Source organism: Amblyomma mixtum, chromosome 1 (assembly GCF_055824585.1).
Source record: "Amblyomma mixtum isolate Tamu chromosome 1, ASM5582458v1, whole genome shotgun sequence".
NCBI lineage: Eukaryota > Metazoa > Arthropoda > Arachnida > Ixodida > Ixodidae > Amblyomma > Amblyomma mixtum.
This window is the reverse complement of record NC_143012.1, coordinates 98,232,564-98,256,488: the sequence shown is the minus strand read 5'-3', so window position 1 is coordinate 98,256,488 and position 23,925 is coordinate 98,232,564. Positions and strand designations below refer to the sequence as shown.

Below are 23,925 nucleotides of genomic sequence, written 5' to 3'. Positions count from 1 at the left end.
TCCGTATGGTCATCGTCATCAGCAGTGTGAGAGAGGGAAGCGAGGTTAGCGGCGGCTGAAGCGACTGGCATCTTTTTTTTTGTGCTTTGTTGTGTCGCAGCAGTCGCTACGATCGTGGTTATTTACGGCACCTTTTTTGGTGATTGCGCGCTTTGTCAGCGTGTTTACTGCGCTGCTTGCTGTTGCTGTTTTGTTGCGACTGAGAGAAGGGTGAAAGGAAATTGCACGGGCTTGCCTACTGGCTCAGCCGAGCCACCACCGCTGCCACGTGCAGATAGAGGAGAGTTAAAAGATCAGAGGAAAGATAAAGAGAAAAGATAAGACGGGCATCTCAGCAACAACCGTATCCTGTACGGACGCTGGCTGAAAAAACAGATAAGCGGCCGGAGCCATGCTCGCTTCACCTCCTCCCCGCGCTGCTTTCAGGTGGGTAGCGCGTGGGTAGCGCGCAGTGCCTGCGCGCCTCGCCTTTGTGTCCTGTCAGCTGACCGAGGATGAAATAATTAGAGTGACAGGCGCTGACAACGTCCATTCGTGGGAAGGTGACGATTGTGAGCAGTTGTCCCAAATGCCTTAGTGCACGGTGAAAGAAGCCGCAGAAGCCTTGTCCGTGCGGGAGGACTTCCGTGAACAAATCCCTGACGGCGCTTGTGCCGCGGAGCACCTGGCAGCTGTTAGAGCTATCGTAGTCGCTCAAGTTCGCTCGAAAAAGCAGACGTCGATAACATATTTCTTTGCCAAATAAAGGTACGTCCTGTTGCGGCAAACATTGTTTTTTGTTGTTCATTCGATAATTCGACCTTCGGATAATTCGACAATTTTTCGCGGCCCCGTCAGTGTCGAATTAACGAGCTTTTACTGTACTTTGGAGCCTCAGCTCGACACTTTCTTCTGTCTCTGCATTTTTGTTTTCTTAGTAATAAGATATCTTTACTACAGTAACTACTACTTGTGACTTTCACTGGCCTCTCTAGAAGAGCGGGTTGAATCGCTGGCCAAATGCTTGAGCTTTTTAAATTTAAATGTGGCAGCATCTAGTTAACTGCTTTGCACCAGTTCGCAGTAAAGGTTGTTCAGTGCGGAAAATTATGAAGGCAATGCACAGCTTCTGCTGAGGTTCCTTATGGAGTGTAGGGTGAATGGGATTCTATGTGAATGGAGCTGTTGCGTTCAGAAGCCTAATACTGTGTGACTTACTGAAGCTGTCTGAAGCCACTGACTAATAACAAGACTTAACTAAAGCCAGTCTTAACTAAAGCCAGGCTTAACTAAAGCCAGGCTTAACTAAAGCCAGTCTTAACTAAAGCCAGGCTTAACTAAAGCCAGGCTTAACTAAAGCCAGGCTGGCTTGTTTCTCAATGGGTGGATGTGACAAGCCTTCACACAAGGCAGACAGAAGAAGCATAATACTTGAGCGACTTACTGAAGCTGCCTGAAGCCACTAACTAATAACAAGACTTGACTAAAGCCAGTCTTAACTAAAGCCGACTTAACTAAAGTCAGGCTTAACTAAAGGTTAACTCAACTCAACTTAACTAAGGCTTAACTCAACGGATGGATGTGGCATGCCTTCATGCAGGGCAGAGAGAAGAGCCCTAAACAAGTCACTGTGGAGTGGCCAGTACAAAATGGGGTCTCATTCTGGATCATCCAAATTTTCAGCATGAGGTGAAAAAGAACAAGAAGCACGTGCTCAGAACCGCCAAATGGCATTTATCACTACTGTGTGCTGTCGTAATGTGGTACAGTTCATCGCGACACAGGACGTCAAGTTAATGTTCGAGAACCAAGGTTGTCCCTAGTTGTGCATCAAACTACAGTTACTGCTATTATTCTAATTCTCAATGATGTTGCGAGTAATGGCGAAACGTGAACTCGAACATAGGGATAGGCTGATCGTTCCTGTCATGCCGGAATGCTGCCATACCGTGCTTCAAAGCAGGTTTGATTCCACCCATGGGGGAATCAGCTTCAAAGAATTGAGTTTCTCCCCTGGGTTGTGCTTTCAGGCAGTGGCGGAGACCATTGGGGACACCGCCATGACCACCGCGGTGTCCAATGCCACGAAGACCCTGACTGCAATGGCAGTGTCCGAGGCCATCTCCCTGTCTTTGCCCAAGCGGTGAGTGACCGTAATGCACATTCATTGAGATTGGGGTTGGAGGGGCAGAGATGAGCTAAGTGGCTGAAGTGGATGAAACTTGCCCGCAGTTGTCACAAAGAATGGAGAGAAATTGGGTAGCTGGTTGCAGATCTGTTTTAGCTTGTGGAAAAGGTTGCAGCCAACTAATTTACGGGGTTGCGCTGAATAAATCTTGACCTTTTTTGACCGTTAGCTCTTATATGCTCATTCCTCAGTTTCTTGTCGTCGCCAGGGGTGTCTGCAGCCTCGTTTGCCACCTGCCTCATTTGGCAAGTGGCAAAGTTGAGAGAAGGTTATCACCCTCTCCCCTTTTAGGGGAGAGGAGAAGAGAGATAGAGGGAAGGTGGGAGGGGGAAGAGGGTAGGAGGCCATGGGTGGCCTGTACTTCATTTCATACATCAGGTGCAGTGTTGTAAAGGCATGAAAGTAGTTCTCGTGAAAAAACAAAGGGTGGCGTGTTTACTCCACGCTTGTTTTGTAGCCAAATGGTCTAATACACGAGAAAGCGACAACGTGTCATCAGTAATGCATTACTTTTTGATCGCGGATGTAGGCAGTGCAGAGAATAGTGCCCACTTTGAGAGCGTGATGTATGAAATGAAGTATAATGGTGTGGGTGTCCACCTCGTTTTCGAAGTATTGTTGGTTTGAAACCCACCTCCAAAAGTCATTGTAGAGCATCACGGCAATACTGGGCAGGACTGGATTGACCTCTGGCTGCCTGACTTTGCTAGATAAAAAACAGAACATGTCCACGAAGAATTCTGTACTCTCACGCCGCAGTTAACGCTCAAACATTCGCATTACACTCATTACTGTCCTGCGACTTTTTTTTTATTTCTTTTACTTTTCTTTTTGCACGCGGTGCCTTATAAGTAGACTCACGTTAAGGCAAACTCGGTTAAGATAAATTCTCGGGGCTCTAGTAAAGAAAATCTGCTTGAGATGAAACTGTTTTGCTTTTCGTTGGTTTGAGACGAACTTTCACAGCGACCACGAACCAATGTGACCCCTCACAACGGCACTACTGGGCGGCTGCGCAGCACGGCCCGGAAAAGACAAAAATATATAAAATGCTTCTATGCAAGAAAGCTCACCGCCCCACAAGATTGCTTCCACGCACCTTCGCGTCAACTGCAGGGAAGCTGCCTTTCATGAGGGCAATTTCTTGGGGAGAAGCTTTCTTGCTGGTGTGGAACAGGCAGGGCACCATTGTGCCTACACTGGCACAGAGATGTGACATGGTCAAATCTCAGCATCACACGCGCATCACGTGCCATGCGTTGCGTCCCCACAGACTAAAAGGCATATGGGCGCAAAAGTGCTCCCGCACGTTGACTCGGGGCTTAAAAACTCCGTGGCTGCATTTTTAGCTGATGGGATGTCACGGCACGCATTATCGCAGCGTAGCGGGTGGGGAAGCAGAGCATTGATGAGAGAAACATCAGGCTCGAAGCCAGCCGATGCAACTGCACTGCATGCAGTACAGCCCTTGCCACACAGTGGGACATATGTGGAATGCTGTGTGTGGGTTGGCGCTTTGTCTTATGTCGGGTGGGGGAAATGGAGCGTGCAAGGGATGGTGGTCCCACTCAGGTTGCTGCTTTTGTCGCCATTTAGCCACCAGTGCCTTGCTCCTCGCACCTCCAGTAGTGCTCGACCACTGATGTCGCTCATCCAGTAAGGAGAGAGAGAGGAAGGTACTTTGTTTGGTGCCAAACTAAGCTCCCAGCGAGTATCTGCATGTTCACATTGTAGTGCATCATGGCAGGATTCCATAAGCTTCCTTGTGATGTGAATATCAAGTCTGGCTGTGACGTTCGGCTATTAACGTGATAGTGTTAATGAGCTTGCGTCACAGAAAAACCAGCATCGGCATTCTTGACCATGAGTTAAAAATCCACAAAAAAAATTTCCAGAGAAGCAACCCATTGTGGCAGTTAATGATAGGCCACGAGAGGTTGCCCGGGAAGAGCTGCCTGGATCTCACAAGCATTTCAACGGCAGGTGCTGCCATCGCAGGGCAGTGGCGTGTCGCTTAACCGCTGCAGTCTATGTATGTAGAGAATGATCACTTCCTCATAAATGTGCATTAGCCCACTTCGTTATCGTGTCACACCGTTAAGCCGGACCGTAAGTGTCCCCTGCGATTTTTTTTCACTAAGTGCAATTATCCAAAGAAATCTAAACAGCGTGTTAGTCTACAAAATAAGTTTTATTGCTATGACTACTGCATTGCTCTCGTTCCTTACTTCATGCTCGCAGTCTTTACAGTTATATAGTAAATTGTGCTGCTGATAGGTGGGAAAAAAAAATTGTGTGCGATACCTTTTTTTTTTTTTTCACAGCTATGTTTCGTGGAGAAGCATTTGTCTTTTGTTTGAACTACCTTTACTGATATTCAAAATTATCCACTTCAGTTTGCAATAGTTTTTATTGTTTGTATTTGCTTCACAACCACAAACTTAATTTTTGCACACCCCTAGTAAAAAACAAACATGCTTGGTCCGCGAGTTTGTTTAGTGGTGCTTTCTACTGTAGTTTAAAATTTAGCGCTTTTCCGAAATGAATGTTTAAACATGGCAGCAAGGCTGAGCTAAGCCAGTGGAATCAGGGTAGAAGCAGTATGATGGCAAAGCATAAGTTATGCAACTGATACTGATGTTGTATCAATCTTGTTTCATCGAAACACAAAATAACAGTAAAAAAAAAACAAAACACTGTTCCTCCCATTTGGTCCTCCAGTTCATAGATGCATTGCGCCTTTACATTGTAATGTGAAATTTTTCAGCGGCTGCTTCCGAGGTTGATTTTGCATATGTCGATAAAAGCAAATGGTTCAATCTGGTTTCGTCATCCAGTTAGAGCATGTAGGGCGCTTCATGAGCGAGCAAGAGGTTTGGGATTTCTTGGAATGTCTTCCAGCACTCCAGAGGTGTACAGGCCTTCAGATGAGAACACCTGTTCTGTGTGATCGAAAAAAACATGAGAAGCCTGATGGGAGTGCCAGTAATAAGGGAGTAATTACTCATTAGCATCCACCCAGGTGCAGTCATACGGCTACAAAGGAAAGCTATGCAGCTTTCTCAGAAACTTCGTAGTTAAGGAAAAATTCCTCCTGGTCCGGGGTTCTAACCTGGGACCACTGCTCCACTGGAGCAGTTGCTCTACCAACTGAGCTAACCGGGACGGCAAGCTTATGGTAGGGCGAGAGCGAATTGATCAATAACTCAAAGTGGGAACAGTGTTGGCCAAATGTTTAGGGGAATCCCCCAAGGTGGAGGGGGATTCCCCTAAAAACATTTTACCAGGACTGCCAGTGCCAGAGAGAGTTTATGGGGCATGAAGTTTCCTTCGTTTAAAGTGAATGATACGAGTTCACTTCTTTTTAAGGCGGAAGCCTTTAATGCCTCATCGTTGTTAGCAGTTGTCGGCAGAAATGTCACGCTTTTCAGTTGGTCGAAACGGTCGTGACGTCACAGTGCGCAAATTTCAAATGGGGCCAATTGTACTTTGGCTACTAACCATGCAACCAATTAAAGGGATCATATAGTGATGCTCCAAGTAAGTGGGACTGAGCTTAGTTAATTGCTTACTTAACCAGTTAGTCTAATTAACCTTTCTAGTCAGACCAGATAAATAAATAAAACCGAGTAGGAAATTGGCCGAGCTCGGGAATCGAATCCCGGTCTCCGGTGTGCGAGTGCGAGATGCACACGCTACCACACCACCATGCCAGCTCGATGGTTTGGAATGAAGAAAGGCGCGTCTAGTGAATACGGTGTCTTCGTTCACTCCCATCTTCCTCCCTTCCTGTTATGGCGAGGTTTAGGTGTCCACCGAGATATGAGAGGCAGATACATTTCCTTTCCTCAAAACCAATTTACCCACGAGCAAGGCCTACAACCGAACGTACAGCCGAATGGGCGATGGCGTTCTAAGGACTCCCTGGCAGCGTTGCAAGACGCTCTCGCGTTCCACTCTTAGAGGCGAGGCTTAACATCTTAACCACACATCAGTGACACAAGCAGCAACACCGCGCTTTAGGCTTCCGCCTCACCGCACTTTAGGTCAACAAAGTGCCCCCCTGAATTTTTTTTTTGCTCCTTCTTCAATCTCTTGCATGCGTTGAGCTGTTTCATCCTCTTTCCCACTGCACTCTCGTTTGTCCACTTGAGTGACAATGGTTGCGTTGCTGTCCCCCACAGGACCAACCGGTCGCAGAACATCTGCCGGCTCCTGCACCTGGCCGAGCGGTACATCTCGTCCATCGAGGACCAGCACTCGGTGCCCCGCGTCATCCTGCCCCACGGGGCGTCCTTCTACGGCTTCCCCGTCACCCTCTGCATCCTCAGCGACAGCCTCAAGGACAGCGTCAAGATCCGCGTGAGCCCCCTCTTTCCTCTCCCTGCCTCTCTGCACCATTCCGGTTGTGGTTGGGGGTTAGCTATACCAAGCCTGTCACCTTGCCCAAAATGCTGAATTTTGTGAATTGAAATTGAAAACAATATTTGGAATGGTTCTTGAGTTTTCATTTTGATTCCAAAGTCAGCCCATGCAATTAGTTTGTTGGCTGTGTAGAGTATGGGCTAGGGTAATACTACTACTGTCAGTCCTAACACTTCCTGATATTAAGGCGAGAAAGCCTTTAATGGCTCATACTCGCAGCCATGACTCTGTCCGTCCGTCCGTCCGTTACATAAAACGTTTGTAATTTATGGCGTTTACACCAGATGGTGCCACCCATCCACATGCTGCGCAGACTTCCTGCCAACGCATATGCAGTTCTCCTTGTCTAGCGTAACAGCCTGTTATGCCCTAGACGGTGCGGGCTGGGCAACATTATTTTTCTTTCCTTTTTCTCTGCCCACACTAATATATGTCTAGCGTAAGGACACTGGAAAGCATTGTGGGAAAGGTTTTCACCTCATCGCTCTCTAGATCACCAAAGTGACCCCTCAAAATTTTTTAATTAGTTGTAATTACCCCTGGTACTTTAATTAGTTGAGAAACGAACGTCCTAGCAGTGACGGTGTCACCACAATTCAATGGTCGTTTCTGGCAGTGGCTATATGTGTGTGCACGACAATCGGCTGAGTGCTGAGTGTATTGCAAGTTTTCTCTGTTGTGTGCATGCTGTAGTAGTCTTTTCAATCAACAGAATGAATGCATGCTCAGTTAGTGAAGGCATGGTATATCAGGTAATCCAGAAAGCACCTTAGAGGGAGTTTTAGGTAACGGAGTGGCTGCCAAGAGAAGGCAAGCATAGCAGGGGGCGGCAGAAAGTTTGGTGGGCGGATGAGATTGAGAAGTTTGCGGGAATACGGGGGCCGCAACTGGCAAGGGACAGGCTTAATGGGAGAGAGACATGGGAGAGGCCTTTGCCCTGCAGTGGGCGTAGTCAGGCTATGATGATGATGATGATGATGATGGTATTGTGGCGGAAATGAAGAGGACAAAAAAATGGACTTGGGCATAACATATGATGCGTCTTCTCAGTCATTTAGGCCAACAGAGTGTATTCCAAAGGTAGGAAGACGAGGCCAGGGGCGAGTGCAAATCGGGCATAGAGATGAGATTAAGAAATTAGTTAGGGCGGGTGATGTCAGCTAGTTCAGAAACTAGTGTTATCGTGAACTATTCGCGAGCGATGGCTCTGAATTGTGCTGTCCTTGTTTTTTTTTCTCCTGCGCATGTCCCTCCCAGTGCCACAGCAATGCCACCGTGGGCTCCATGAAGGAGAAAGTGGCCAGGCTGTTCAAGCAGACCCCCGGCAACCTGCAGATCTCCATGGATGACATCCCGGTTCGTCGCACCGTCCCTCCCTTCTTCTTCCTTGTCCTGGTTGCGTTTTTATCGCTATGAAAGAAGAGAGGTGCCGTAGTGGAGGCCTGCCTCCTCAGGAATAATTTCGAGCACCTGGGGATCTTTAATGCGCACTGACTTCGCTCAGCACACGGGCGCCTCTTGCGTTCCGCCTCCATCGAAACGCGGCCGCCACGGTCGGGTTCGAACCCGGGTCCTCTGGCTCGGTAGACGAGCGCTTTAACCACTGAGTCACCACGGCAGGCGTGCAAAATTTACAAACTTAAAGGAATTGGTGAGCGCTAAAAACCACGGAAAAAGGACTAATACACAGGACGAAGCGCTAAGAGAAGTTAGGTTACTAAGAGAAGTTACTGGGTCCCACAATACTAAGAAAACGAGCTACGAAGGACGCCCTGCCGTGATGCCGTATGTTCACAATATTTCCCACAGAATAAGGAGGACAGCCAACAAGTGCGGAGTCCAGGTGGTTTTCTCAGCTCCCAATAAGCTCATTGGAATGTGTAAGAAGGTCAATGAGACTGAAGACCACAAAAAGAAGCCTGGGTGCAATATCAAACACGAAAACACCTATGTAAAGTGTGACGAAAACGTCATTTACAGCATTCCGCTCAGCTGCCAACGAACTTACGTTGGGCAAACGGGCAGATGCCTTAACAAGAGGCTCCGGGAACACGAAAGATTATGTGAAAAAATTGCCAAATCCGGGAATCTGGCACCTCATTGTGCACACTGTAAATGCATACCACTGCTAATAAACACCAAGGTAATAGGTAGGGCTCGAAACAGACGGGAAAGAGAAATTATCCAAGCTTTCGCAATGCACGTTGCTCCGGATAAGCAATGCGTCAGCTCCCCTTCGGTCATGTTAGGGGGAACTGAATTAACCTATCTCAAGAATAGCAATCTTCGGCTGTTGTAAGCGCGCATAGTTTTTACCTGTTTTACCTGTTTTCCTTTTTTCATTTTCATTCTTGTCAGCGCGTGCGCTCCACCATCTTCTGTGCATGATAAGACGTCAAATGTGTGTATATAGTCATGTTCCTTTTGAGATTAAAACAGTTGTTAGAAAGCGCTTCGTCCTGTGTATTAGTCCTTTTTCCGTGGTTTTTAGCGCTCACCAATTTCTTTAAGTATGTATTTCCAACTAGCCCCAGTAGTAGCTCTTTTAAAATTTACAAAAATATGTTTTTGGCTGATGGGATTTAGTTACAGCTGCGTGCTGCTGCTGACCCGCTATGTTGGTGCAGTGCTGCTGCTGAAAGTGTTGGCGATGAATGGGCCATTCGCTTCCACTCATTAATTATGGCGTGCCACGCGACTGATGATCGCGGCATCGGCAGTTTGCGGGTAGCAAGTACTTGGTGCTCAAGGGTGAGGTTGTGGCTCGCGCATTCGTATCATCCACAGTGGATCGTGGGGTTATTTGTAACATTCGAATTTCTGACCATTGCACACAATGCACTCTGGCTAGGGCATTTTACGAATTCGTATCATCCCGAAATTCGTATCAACACAGGATTGCATCATCGAAATTCTACTGTAGTTAAGGCATGCTGTACTGATGGCAGCAGCTACACCATTTTTAACAAGGTGAAGACCCTGATGCAGCTGTTGCCGCAGAAAAAAAAAAAGGAAGCGAATTAACCATTGAGGGCTGTTCAGTATACGTGGTTAATTGATCGTCAGCTGACGAGCGAAGAAGTGTATGTTTGCCCTCCGAGAAACCTGAGTGCAGTGTGAATGTTTCCAGCTGCCTTGCACCGAGGACCAGAAGCGGCTGTCCCAGTACAAGCTCAAGGACAACCAGAAGATCTACGTCAAGGTCATGGGCAGCGGGCTGGTCTTGCCCTCAGAAATCGTGAGTCTGTCTGAAAGGTCTTGTCTCTTCACTGGACCTCAAAAGGTCATTTCTACTCTTTGCATGCGAAGCTCAAGGTCAAAAAATTGCAAGGACACTTTGGCAACGAAATTGTTGAGAGGCGAAAGCCGAGGACACTATGCCGTGACGACTTCCGGTGGATGTGACGTGACACCGTTCCCGTGGCTATATCGATGCCCAAATTATACATCTTTCAGGGATGTTAATTACGCTCAATTACACATTTCTCCATCTAATTTGACACAAATCACGTTTTTCGGACCTTTCTGTGACAATTTTTACTATGCCGTGATGACTTCCGGTGGATGTGACGTCACACCGTTCCCGTGGCTATATCGACGTCCGCGCTATTTCGGCGCAATTTCGACATTTTTGCCTATAATTAATGAACTAATTACTCTACAGTCACCAAACTTGGCTTCTAGGTTCATTTTTTCCTCCTCTATCTGAAGCAACTATTGGTTTTCTTCTATCTTTTTTAGTTCCCGAGTTAAACGCATATGACACGCTTTGTTAACGGATAGCACTATGAGCCATTAAAGGCTTTCGCCTTAAAACCGCTTGACAAAAGACCTTCAACCAGGAGGAGGGGCGGAGGTGTGACTGTGGACACTGCACTCACTCCCTACCACTGCCTCTCTCTCTTTCTCCTCTCTCTCTCTGCCAAGCCACCATTGTTCTGGGAATGTGACTCGTCTCTCATTGCATTGTATCCTCACTCTCGCTGTGTGTCAACTGTCAGTGCTGGAGTCATGAGAATAACCAAGTGACGGCAGTGGTTTTGCACTGCTTGTCTCCCATGCCTTCTTTTGCTTTGTCCTGCTGTCTAGCACTTTTTTCGAGCATGTTGTAGTGCCACGTCGTGTGACACTGCAAAAGTGAAAGCTGTGGAGACTGCTGTGTTTGCCTCAGAGAGGCGCTGACTGTGCTGCAGTGCGCCACATTGTATCAGCAGCATTAATTCGGTGCGGTCGCAGACATTCCTGTCATAGCAGGTTTGCCTTTTTATCATCGCGGAACTTTTGAGTGATTCTGCCAAACTTTAAGTAATGCAGCATGCGCTAACAAAGTCAATGCAGCATATTCATTACATCAAGGTCAACCGCTGCAACACCTTCATTACATGTAGATCACAAATACTCCCACTTCAGTGGAGAATTAAGTAACTTCGTATTATCGAGAAATTTACTACATGGTTTATTACTTCAAGCTTTAATTGTAAGATATATCAAAAGAACAATGAGGCATATCTTTACTGGTTCTCTCATTCACGAGTGCTTGCTTTATTTTATCAGAAAAAAAAAATACAGAGCTTGAAAACTTGAAGGGGCCATGAATGCATCCACCAATGTGGGTTTGTATTTCAGTGCATAATACCAGAGCTTATTATTTTATTTCTGAACTTCGAGTACCCTAGACACATTGTTTATTTTGAAATAAGCAACCGAAATTGAGATTGTGAAGCTCCTCTCATCAACAGCGGCTGTCATGTCGAAAAGCTTCTTGTGATATCATGAACAGACGCTGGCCACTGCGTCGTTTGCAGTACTTGCTCCGGCAAGCTGCCATCACCCTGTTAAGAGATCGGAAGAGAGCGAAGTGGGTGAGGGGACAAACGCAGGTTAATGACATCCTGGTCGAAATCAAGAGAAAGAAATGGGCTTGGGCAGGGCATGTAATGGGAAGGCAAGATAACCGCTGGTCCTTAAGGGTAACGCAGTGGATTCCAAGAGAAGGCAAGTGTAGCAGGGGGCGGCAGAAAGTTACGTGGGCGGATGAGATTAAGAAGTTTGCGGGGATACAGTGGCCGCAACTGGCAAAGAACAGGGTTAACTGGAGAGACATGGAAGAGGCCTTTGCCCTGCAGTGGGCGTAGTCAGGCTGATGATGATTATGATGTTGAGTGTATGAGTGTTCGTGTGTTGCCCTCCCTCATGATGTTTCTGTTGTGCCTGGCCGCAGGAAGACGACAGCGTTGTTCCACCGGCCAGTGCCCAGGTGTCCACAGTGGCGGCCGCAACTGCCTCCCCCTCAGCTGGCCAGCAGCCATCGTTTTACCTGGAACAGGTGCTGTGCACATTTCGTCCGGGCTGAGGATACTATCTCTTTCTGCTGGCATTCTTTGCTTGGAAGGTTATACCGTATTTACTCGCATATAGGTCGACCACGAATATAGGTCGACCCCTATACATTGGGCTCGTCGAGGAATGAAAAATAATTATTCAGATATAAGTCGACCCATACAATTCGAACTAGCACTTTTGCTAGATTTTAACTGATGCAAATTTTTCATTTTTAATGTATGTGTTGTGCGTGACTATGGCTTCGATATGCATGCCGGAGCTTTTGTTTATACGGTAGTTATACGGTGTTTATACGCGTCTACAGTAGTTCTGAACGTTTTTATTAGGCTTGCGAACACTAATTTTTCCTTTATTTCTTGTGTGTATTTACTCTGACCATACAAAGTATAGTACCAGTGTAGCCGGCGCTGCTTGAAACGGCGGGCGACAAAAGAACTCCATTAGCTCGCTACTTTTGCTCTCTTTGGTGACGAATATAGGTCGAGGTTCTTTGGTCACGAATATAGATCGATAACTAATTATGGGCAACATTTCTGAAAAAAAAAAAAAAAGGTCGATTTATATGCGAGTAAATATGGTACACTGGCAAGCTACTGACATGAATTTGCTATTTTGGCAGCTTGGTAATGAAAAGTAGTTGCATAGGTGCTGACTTGAAGTTTGGCTGAGTGCTGTTTGACAGTGCATCCAGGAATATGCAGTGCGCAGCGTGAGAGTGTGTTGCAGTTTAAGACGAGGCGTGATCGGCTGCGGTGATAACGTAGTGCTCTCGTGCAGCGTCCAGCGAAGAAGCATGTTGAAATTGGTTGCAGAGCTGAAGTGAAGTTGTGCTGCAGGCTCCAAAGGAAAATGTGGAGCAGAAAGCTTTAAAGGGACAGTCCGCTGTTGGAAACATGTATAATAATGGCCAAATGTTTAGGGGAATCCCCCAAGGTGGAGTAGATTTGTAATGAGGGAGCAATTACTCATTCTTTTGTAGCCGTATGGCTGCGCTCGGGTGGACATCAATGAGTAATTGCTCCCTTATTACGTGTATAATAATTTTGGCACATTCTTGTAGATCTTTCCCTCTGTTGACTGAAGCTTTCTTCTGTCGGTGCTCATGATGTCGTACAGCTCACAGGCGGTCACTTGACGGTAATGAGAGCAGAACTTCTTTTTTGGCAAGAATCTTGGCAAAAAAAAGGTCAGGTCAGAGCCGATAACAGTGCTATGCTGTGTTTAAACTTTGCAGCTCTCTTTGTAGAGATGGGGGCGAAACTGCTGCATCGTTTCCACCAAACTACGCAAAATGACGAATTCTGCTACATGCTACCCGGTTTTTTTCCTGCATTTGTGCCACGCACATGCCAAAGGGCCACTGAAAAATCTTGGTTGGCACAAAACTGAAAACAATTGCCGTTTCATATCCATCTTCGACATTGTTTCTACATACCGTATATACTCGCGTAATGAACCCACTTTTTTGCCAGAAAAATTGGCATCAGTTTGGGGGGGGGAGAGTTCATTACACGGGAAAAAAAGTTTCAACAGATATTTTTGGACGGGTCGAAATTTCATGTCATACCTCCATCCGTGCTTCCATCATCAACAAATGCACGCGGTCAGATGTGTTCGTGCTGCTGCTGTTTAGCATCATTCACTCTGACGCGATCCGGCAATTTTGTGGTAGCCGACAGCACTGGCCAATTGCGGCAAGATAATGTGAACATGCTGAACACTGGACCTGAAGGGTCAGGTGCACGTTTTTTACGCGAGGTTAAAAAAAGACACAGGACAGTTACGAGTGTGTAATGCAAATGTTTAAGCCTTAGCTTAGAGCACACACTGTCTTGGCACTCTGCCAAGTTCTTCAGGGAGCTTTCAATTGCTGCAAAGAAAATGTGGTCTTTGAAAGTTAGCAGTCTGTTCCTTTAAATGAAAGATGAAACCAGGTCAGGCTTATATTACAGGACTCGGGCAAATGGGCTCACTGGCATAAAGGGCAACATAGCATGGGATCAACATGCAAGAAGCACCATGCTTTTGCTCTTGGTTACAAGAAAAAAAAAACCTACTCGAATTGCGAGGGTCTTTCAGTCCATTCAAGAAAATCCTCGTGGAGTTGAGGCCTGTGCATTTTTGCTGCTCTCTTTGTTGAAGTTTCGTCTTATGTATGGTGTAGGAGTTTACTGAATTGTGTCTTGAATTTTTCATGTCTTGTATTATTTCAGGAGAAGCAGCTCCCGGGGGTTGTTATCTCAAGTGGAGGGAATGTGTTCGAGATGCTGTACCAACTGGCCAGCATGGAAGACCCCAGGTTGGCCAATGCTGCAATGCTTGTTGCAGGATTAATAAACCATTCTCAGTTTATTAACCGCCAGCAATTTTTTTTTATTAATTTTTTTGTGAGGTTGCTTTGGAAAGGTCAGCGTATGTCTTGTATCTGACAGGGGTAGAAATCATGGAGTAGACATAGAGAAAGGAAAGCATTGTAATCAAGTTTTATTTTTTGTAATATAAATATATAGTGGCACGGTCATCTACAGTGTCAGCATAGGCTTTTAGATTGTTTGTGAAGGCAGCCTCAAGTTCTCTGCATTTAGGTGCAGTCGATCCCTAGTGCCTCAGACTTGAAGATCATCACTAAATACAGTCGACGACCGAAAATTCGGACGCCTGATTTTTCGGACATGCTTGATTATTCGGACTTTTTCGCGGCACCGCGACATGGCCCATAGAGCCAATGTGTAAGAGCGCTTGAAATTTCGGACGCACCGCAACTGACCACTCGATTTTTCAGACCTCTTTCGCACTCGCAGCCAGCACCCAAGCCGCCATATAATGTGTACAGTGGAACCTCATTAATTCAGACTGCGGGAGATATCGAAAACTTGATCAAACAAAACGAAATTCAAGCTTAAAGGGAGCCTCTTGCGACGCTGAAATTCTGCGCGAGTCGGCACATTGCGCTCGCGTGTTTTCGAATTCGTACTGTCCTTGAATGTCTTCCGCCGCACGAACTTGAATTGTAGTCTGAGTTCACGGAACTCATCTGTGCCGAGTCTTTAGTCCCGAACACAGAACGCGAATACGATCGCGGAGGCTACGCGCACGCCGTGGCCTCCGCGATCGAAGCCCGCTTCGGGCGCGCCGCCGGATCTTATCGCGGCCGCGATCTGCTCCGGCGCTGCGTTGTTCGCGGAGGCCACGCGCGCGCACCGGAGCTTCCAAGTGCCGTCTATGGATGGCGCCATGATCATTATCAACATTTTTCTCGGTCGTGATTTTCCGCTGTTCACATCGGCATCAGTATCGCCAGCTCCAGCCTTTCGTGGCGTGTTAGCATGCGTGTTAGCGCGTTCACCGTGATAGTGGCTTTCGCGTGCTGCCGCCGAGCTTCACAGTTTTAGCGCGATGGGCAAGCACCCTAAGCTACACGGCTGGGAGTTAGCTCTCGAACGCGGTCGGTAAGCGTGCGGCGGGCGGGAAATTCGACGTGGCCGAGAAGTGCGTCCGATGATGGTGCAACCGAAAGAGAAACACAAGCTGCAAAAAGCGCGCTTTCCAAGTCAAGCCGTGCGAGTTTCCTGAACTGGAAGAAGAGCTGCTCCTCTATGTGATGGAAATGCGGAACAACGGCTACGCGTTGACAGCGGACATGCTGCGCTGCTTCTTTTGGCATGAGCGTGCACCAGAGCGCCGCACCAGCTCAGGAGTCTAAATACTTTGCGAGGGACGATTGAACGTAGAATAAATGTCGCTCATTCCCTGGTTGGTGTGTTTTTACTTAAAAAAAAATTTTTTTTCGCATATCGCGTGTATGGGCCGCACCCCGAAAATTGGCCCTCGAATCTGGAAAAAAAAAAAGTGCGACCCTTATACGCGTTTATACGGTATTTCGCGCGGCAAAATATAATCATGAGGAGCTTTAGAATGTGTGCAATACAATTGGCCGCTTTCTCCGGCATAGTGGTAATAAGTTCGTGATTTTTTCGGAGAAATTTGATTTTCCGGACTGCCCGATTTTTCGGTCGTTTTCGCGGTCCCTAGAGAGTCCGAAAAATCGGTCGTCGACTGTAATTTGGTACCGTACTTTCCAGTGTACAGGGTGCTTTTTTTTTCTGAATTTTTCATCTGTGCGGCTTGTACAACAGTGTGACTTGTATATAGCGAAAAATGACACGCCACCGTGCACCACCTTGTGTCAGGCTGAATAACTATGCTTGAGAAGAGAATCGCTGTGTAAAAACTAAAAAAATAGTTCTTAAATAGTGTTAGCGCAGTGCAATCTGCTGCTGGGATCGTCTTCTTGGGAGACCCAGCTATGCCGTCTTTGTTGCTATCTATGCATGTGCGTATAGCTCCCCGTCGAAGTGAATCACAGTAGGGGGACGTGTATCGTTCTAGACAACAACTCAACAACTACTACACAACAGCTACAAATGTCTTCTTTTTAAATGTTACTCTGTCCGTAAAATCACATAATCTTGCCACAGCTGAACTAGATGCTCTGGCGGCACAAGGCACAAGCCACCACATCCGGTCCAGCAGGCACAGCCATATTCTCGAAAGTTTCGATTTCAGTGTCGCATCCGTGTGGCTTTTGTGCACATTGCACATTGTTCTTGCACATCACACCGCTTGCGACCTGAAGAAGCTATGATGCAAAATTCAAGTTGTGTGTCGTTGAATGTGCGCTGAAGAACGAGATCGAGGCAACAGGCAGACAGTTCGACAGGAGTGAGAAAAATTATCTGGAACTGGCACAAACTCTCAAAAGCGTTCCGGTCTATAAGGTCAACAATAAAGGGCAGGCTGTGGGAAGAAGTCATGATTGTCAGAGCACGAGAATTGTCTGTGCAGGGATTTTCATCGCTTTCTTTGAGAAAGGGATTCTGAGCACTTTTTTCTAGTGCTTGCTGAATGAACAGGTTCGTCTTGTACACTGGTGTGAGTAATGTGTGATTTTTATACCCAGGTGAGACTTATACTTGGGCTAGACTTATAGACCATAAAACATGGTAACCGATGATTCGATGTATAAAACATCAAGGGCGATAGACCTGTTGGTAATTTAAAAGCAAGAATTCGGTGCACCCATGCTTGTGGCATGGGGTGTGTTTGTAGGTTGTTTAGCTTTTCTCCCCTGCAGTCCCACGTGACGTGGTACGCTGTGGGTGGTCTCTTGTTGCACCACGGGTGTGCGTCTTCGTAGTGTTCAGGGAATATTATGGCGTATTTACGTAAATTTGTGAAGGTGTTGGTCTGCCAGCAGCCTCCAGTTCCTAGCCTCCTGTGCTCTCGGCATCTTGTGTAGTGGGGGAGGAGGTGATGACGCATTGACCGGAAATATTGTAATCTGGTGTTGTACAGTAAAAGCTCGTTAATTCGACACTGACGGGACCGCGAAAAATTGTCGAATTATCCGACTGTCGAATTATCGAATGGACAAGAAAAAAAAACGAAATGTGCACAGACTGCTCTTACGTCGCCGCGCACGTGAAAGTGCGTGGCGCGAAACGACTGCACCATGTGTCTGCGCATAGGCGACTTGGTGTAGAGAGAGGAACTTGAGTGAGACACAGCGGGAAGCCTCGTGCCTGCATGCTCTGCCGAAGCGCGATTGGTGGCCCCGAGAGGGACCGTTGAAAAAAAAAAAGCTGCCGAAGGAGCTTTGAGAGAACGGGAGGAGGAGAGGCGGCGTTGGGCGAGGAGCCAGCCCGGGATCAGTCATACCTTTACTTGGTAAAGAAATTAGTCATCACCGTCTGCTTTTTCGGGCGAATTTGAGCAGCGACAATAGCACTAATCACTGCAAGGTGCTCCGTGGCACGCGCGCCATTGGGAACGTCTTCGCAGAAGTCCTCCAGCACGGACAGTGCTTCTGCGGCTTCTTTAACAGTGCGCTTGCGCTTCGGTGGCTGGGGCAGCTGTTCACTATCGTCTTCGGATGAATCATCGTTGCCGGTGCTTGTTACATCCTGAATTATGTCGTCCTCGGTCAGCTGTCCGGCGACTGCGACACCATCATCGATGGTGATATAATCGGCAAGCCGCACGGAACAAGGCAAGACATTTTCGAAGCAGCTGTCGTCCTCTGCGGTTGCGTCAGCCGTCTCACATGGCAGTGTGTCTGCGCAGCAGTCCGGTCGTACAAAACCGCTATGCCTGAAGCAGTTGGCGATTACTTCTGGGGGCGTCCTGGTCCACTCATGAGCCAGAATGTTTAAAGCGCTGAGGAGCGTAAGCTCGTATTTTTTCCCCGCTTCCATGCACAGAAGCATGCGCTGCAAGACGTGCTTTCTGTATTTGCTTTTGACGAACTGAATTATTCCCTGATCCATGGGTTGTAGGGCTGCGGTAGTATTTGGTGGGAGAAACACCAGCTTGACCCATTCAAGGCCCGACACCTTGCAGTGGGCACTGCAATTGTCTACCACCATGAGGACCTTGCGCTTCTCCATTCCAAAACGCCGGTCAAGCTGATGCAGCCAGGTCTGGAAAATGCTGGATGTCATCCAGGCCTTCCTGTTAGCTTGATAATTAACAGGAAGGTGCCTCGCGTTCTTAAAGCATCTCGGCTTCTGCGCCTTCCCAATCACTAGGAGCGGCAACCGCTCTGTTCCAGTCATGTTGGCCGCAAGTAAAATCGTAATCCTTTCCTTGCTGCATTTTCCTGCTGTGCACGGGTCACCTTTGAAAGTTATCGTCTTGTCCGGAAGAGCTTTGAAGAACAGCGCTGTTTCGTCTGCGTTGAATACGTCCTTCGCGTCATACGCAGCCAGATGTTCAGGCAGCCCGTTGGTCCGCCACTCCTCGATTGCTTCTTCGCTCACGGAGGCTCTTTCGCCACACACACTCTTGAACGTCAGGTTGTGCCGGCTTTTAAAACGAGCGAGCCAACCTTCGGAGGCTTTAAAATCTTCGACGTTCATTTTTGCGGCGAATCTCTCAGCCTGTGCACAAATTAGTGGCCTGCTCACAGGGAGATAGGCCTCTCGTGCGTTTGCGATCCATCGCAGTATGGCTTCTTCGAGCTCCGGGTGGGCCGCCGTCCGCAGCCTTTTTCTTTTAGCATTGAAGCTTTCGCTGTCGAACGCCTCCAAGATACTTTTTTCATTTTTGACATACGTGGCCAATGTTGTCCTCTTCACTCCATACTTTTTCATCACGTCTTCGCGTGAAACGCCGTCTTTGAGTGCCTTCAATATTTCCACTTTTGTGTTCAGTCCTTCGCTTCATACTTCGGCCGCTTTGCTGGTGTCGCCATCGCAGCGGCAAGACGCGCGGGCACAGCACGCTATACACTCACACGCAGCACAGTAAAACAAGTAGACGAAGCGTCACCGCAGATGCAAAAAGCACGTGGCGACGACACACGCTGAGGCGACTCGACTGCGCGAAGCACGCAGCGGCAGGATGCGCAGGCACAGCAAAAACGTAGGCGAAGCAAAGACCGTAGACGAAAAAAGCACGCGGCGACGACACACAATGAGGCGAGACTCGACTGCGCGAAGGTAGGGCTAGGAAAGAACGCACTTCCAGCTGCCCTCGCTTCCCTCACGCCGCTTATCACCGCCCTCTCTCTCACACTGCTGATGGCGATGGCAGTACGGATGGCGTACGCTGCCCTTTTTTTTTCAGCTGCCAGTGCGCTATAAATAGAATAAGCTTGCATTAACTTAAAGGTGCACTGAAGAGGATTCTGAACTTGTCTTTTTGCCGCGGGAACTCGATCTACACGTTCCTAGCATTCTTAGAAACTGCAACTTATTGCCATGTATGGCCGATTTCCCTAATTAAATCGAATTAACGTACGGCTCCCGCCCTTTTTTTTTAATTCTGCCTCGTACGATGGGCGGAGTCGACCAACGCGTGAAGTTCCTTTCAGCCAGCTCCGTGGATGCTTTGCTTTCGCTTTCTTTTGTTTTTTAGGTTTGCATGAATGCATAGTTTCATTCGCAGATAATATAGCCGCAAAATAAGCCCGCAGAAATAAAAATACGCGCGGACTATTTGCTAGTACCACGGCCGCTTGATGCAAAGCGCAAAGCGAGGTGCGGCCAGCCACGTCGCGCCGCCGACAATGGGTGAGCATGTCCTGGCGGAGTTTACAGTCGCGGCCGCTGTTTTCGGTGGGGGCGCCACTGTTCGGGGACAGGTCCCGGGAGTGGACTCCCGAAGCGCTCCTTGCTTCGTCGTATTCGAGCGCGTTTGCGTCATGTAAAAATGTAAAACCGCGTTTGCGTCGTGTAAAACCGCGTTTGCCTTCCATATTCAATGCAAAATAAAAACCACTACTACTACTACTCACGTTCCTCATGTCTGCAGTGCTTTATTTGGATTTTCTGCTGTGCGCGTGAGTGAGCACGTTTGCCTCGCGTCTGCGGTGCTGGATTTGGACTTTTCGCGTGCGCGTGAATGAATGTTTGCCTCGTGTCTGCCGTGCACTCTTTGGGATTTTCGTGCATGCGTGTGTGGAGGTCAGGGACGTGTATGGGGCACGATGCCGCGCATCTGCCGTGTGCCACTGTCCGTCACGAACTCCAGAAAACAGCCAACTGTGAGATATCATGAGTTTCCCTCTGAACTACAGCGTCGAGAAGCGTGGCTGAAAATATCGCTCGCCAAGGACTGTCAGGGAAAGGAAGAGAGTGGGTGCCAAGCGACAGGTCTCTGGCATGTTCCTTGCATTTTACAGAGAATGACTACAAAAAGTAAGGTCAAGGAAGGTTCTTGTGAATGGTTCCTTCCTTTATTGTATGACCATGCAATAAAAGTGTCAAGTACTTTGTGGTTTTCTCGGCTGCAGGTGGGCTTATGAAGTTCCACAACTTCAGCTATGATCGTTTTTTTTTTAATAAATTGCAGTAACTTGTGTATATAAGAGCCGAAATTCGACGTGACACGGAACGGAAATTTACTGCGTGTGACCAGCTGTGCGTGTCCGTCTCATTCACGGTCTACATGGGGTAGCGAGAAGTGAATAAAAATCAGGGAGCACTTTGACGATCTAAAGTGCGAAGAGGCGAAAGCCTTTAACCGCCTCTGTCGCTGCCCTCTGCTTGGCGACTGTTGAAGATCGTTTGGCGACTCTTGAACGCTTCCGTACGGCATCGCGAGCGCGTTTCGTAGCGGGCGACATTGGAGCGCGCGCGGGCTGCATCCTTCCTCGATCAACGTTCAGAGCACCTGAGAGAGCTCTGGGTGATACGACCATTGTGCAAACTTTTGACGTCAGTGTACATGCGCCGTTGTTAAACCACCTGAAAATTGCGCATGGGGCACTGCGCATGCGCAGTGTGCGCGTTTAGTGGGTATCATTAACTAATCATCATTATTGTTCGTACATCTACTGTTTCGCTCCTGTTTCGCTCCTGTGCACCGTTAGCAAGGTAATGGAGCACTTTATTTTTAAGCATATAAGCAGTTTTCTGGAAAATAATAATTTCTTTTCTGAGGGACAGCACGGTTTTTGACGTGGCCTATCCACGGTTACGCAGCTACTACACACTACTAATGATCTCATGGTAGCTTTGGATCAGGGTGGGCAAATTGATATACTGTTCCTCGACTTCGAAAAGGCGTTTGACCGAGTCTGTCACAAAAGGTTATTACTTAAGCTAAAAAGTGTATTGCAAAGTGAACAAATTTTGAATTGACTTGATTGTTACTTATCCAATCGACAACAGTATGTCTGCATTGAAAACTCACTTTCTTCATCTGCCCTTGTATTATCCGGTGTACCACAAGGTTCTGTCCTTGGACCTCTTCGTTTTCTGATCTATTTAAATGACCTGTCTTTGGATTCCTCTGTACAATGCCGGTTCTTCGCCGATGACTGCATCGTGTACCAGGTCATCGAATCTGTGCAAGATCAAATTGTGCTACGTGATTACCTCTCTGCAATTAACAGTTGGTGTCAATCCTGGCGTATGAACCTAAATGTCTCTAAATGTGCCCACATGATGGTCACAAGAAAGAAAAAACCGTTAATATATACTTACAAAATTAACAATGCTGATGTCAAGCGGGTTGACAACTTCAAATATCTTGGTGTTATAATTGACTCCAAATTAACGTGGAACGCACATGTTGAATATGTTGTGTCGGCGTCACTAAAAAAGCTGTGGTTATTAAAGCACCACATGGGGCACTGCACTAGTGCAACAAAACTTGCAGCATTCACGACACTCGTTAGGCCAATTCTTGATTATGCTGACACTGTTTGGGACCCGCATACTAAGAAAAACATCAATCACATTGAAGGGGTACAAAAGAAAGCACTTCGATTCATTTTTAACGCTTACCATAGAAGTATCTCTGTTTCAGACCTGAGAACACGAGCTGGGCTCCCGTCGCTAGAAATGCGCCGTAAACTACACTGCCTACATATGATGTACAGTATTGTCAACCACCATGTCAAAATAAATTTTCATACTTGCATGCACTTCAACGAATCCAGGAAAACGAGAGGCAAGCACAGCAAAACAATTGTAATGCCGCAGGTTAAAACTAACGCCTACTGCTCATCATTCTTTCCTCGAACCACAGCCGAGTGGAAGGCCTTACCCTATGAAGTAGCTGACATGCCCTCAGTTGAATCTTTTGTTACGGCCGTGTCATCTTAACTATGATGCAGCAAGTATTTCTTTGCAACGCTTCTTGCTTTGCCGTCCGCCTTTCAAAGTGTATTCCTTCTTTCTTTTTTTGGTGTTTTTTGATTGTGCACATTCCTTCGTGGCTGATTGTCAATAGCATGTTTTCTTTCTTTGCCGCTGTTAAACTCACTTTAGCAATTGTTCAAGAACAATGTATCCACTCCTGCTTTGACTGCCAAGAGGCAGTTGGCAGTATTTGATAAATAAAAAATAATAAAAAATACTACTACACCATTAACTATCATTACTGACTTTTCAAGTAACCATTATTGACAGCTGCCGCGGACGCATGGACGGACGGACACGCTGGCGAGTCACAAGCCATAAAAGGCTTACGCCTTAAAAGTAGATCGAAAGCTTCAGGCGCATTAATGCAACATCCTCAGGTACAGCCGCGCACGCCGTCGTGCATCGTATAGGCAGCCGTTATGGACAGCGTTCAGGCATACACTTCCTACCTGCTGCGGTGATTGTGACATAATCGGCGTTTTCAATGACTACTTAAAAATGCAATCTTTAATGAGCAAGTAGAAAGTGCACTGTTTACGCCTCAGTCAGCAACGGGTGTACCGACGCAGCTGTCGCGGCGTTTCCCTGCGAGCAGTTGTCCCCGAGCAGTGGCGCCGCGGCGGGCGCACGGAGAACTAGGCCCAAGACGCCGTTTTTGTGCGACGTGGCGGGCCGCACCTCGCTTTGCGCTTTGTATCTAGCGGCCGTGCTAGTACGGACTACTACGTATTACTCCGCCGATGGCAGAGCGGCAAGCCGCCACGGGACTGGGTGAAAGGCACTCCACGCGTTGGTCGACTCCGCCCACCGTACGAGGCAGAATTAAAAAAAAAGGGCGGGAGCCGGCCGTTAATTCGATTTAATTTGGGAAATCGGCCATACAGGGCAATAAGTCGCAGTTTCTAAGAATGCTAGGAACGTGTGGATCGAGTTCCCGCGACAAAAAGACAAGTTCAGATTCCTCTTCAGTGCACCTTTAAGGTGCAGATGGTTTTTGCAATGCCTTTGGCAGGGAAACAGGCCAGGCGAGAGCTACAGGAAGTCTCCGGTCAGTTAGGTTGGCTCCATCAGTCAGTTAGGTTGGTGCACACACAGAGAGAGAGAGAGAGAGAGTTGGCTTCTCTGCATGACAGCATTGTCGCATGGATAATGGGTACACTAGACCAAAGGCTACCACACCCCATGTTCTCTTTGTCCCACAGTTTAACAATGTGTTTGCTTAGCTATCACTGCTAACGGGCATCCAAGGCAATGCAGCCGCACACAAAAAAGTTATCGCGAGCACCGTTAAGAGAACCACAGCTTGCAGTGACACAAGGCGCCATTCGATGTGTTAAT

General features: G+C 47.5%; 1 protein-coding gene across 1 annotated transcript in view; it reads left to right on the top strand.

The window, feature by feature from the left end:
• Positions 1–23,925, top strand: part of LOC149367286 (ubiquitin carboxyl-terminal hydrolase 24-like) — a 183,727-nt gene that overhangs the window by 53,499 nt on the left and 106,303 nt on the right. Inside the window, exons 22-27 of the mRNA XM_089554944.1 lie at positions 2,010–2,122; positions 6,352–6,529; positions 7,850–7,948; positions 9,723–9,830; positions 11,814–11,918; positions 14,149–14,234. Of these exons, the coding sequence (XP_089411070.1) occupies positions 2,010–2,122; positions 6,352–6,529; positions 7,850–7,948; positions 9,723–9,830; positions 11,814–11,918; positions 14,149–14,234 (689 nt within the window). The remainder of the gene's footprint in view (positions 1–2,009; positions 2,123–6,351; positions 6,530–7,849; positions 7,949–9,722; positions 9,831–11,813; positions 11,919–14,148; positions 14,235–23,925) is intronic.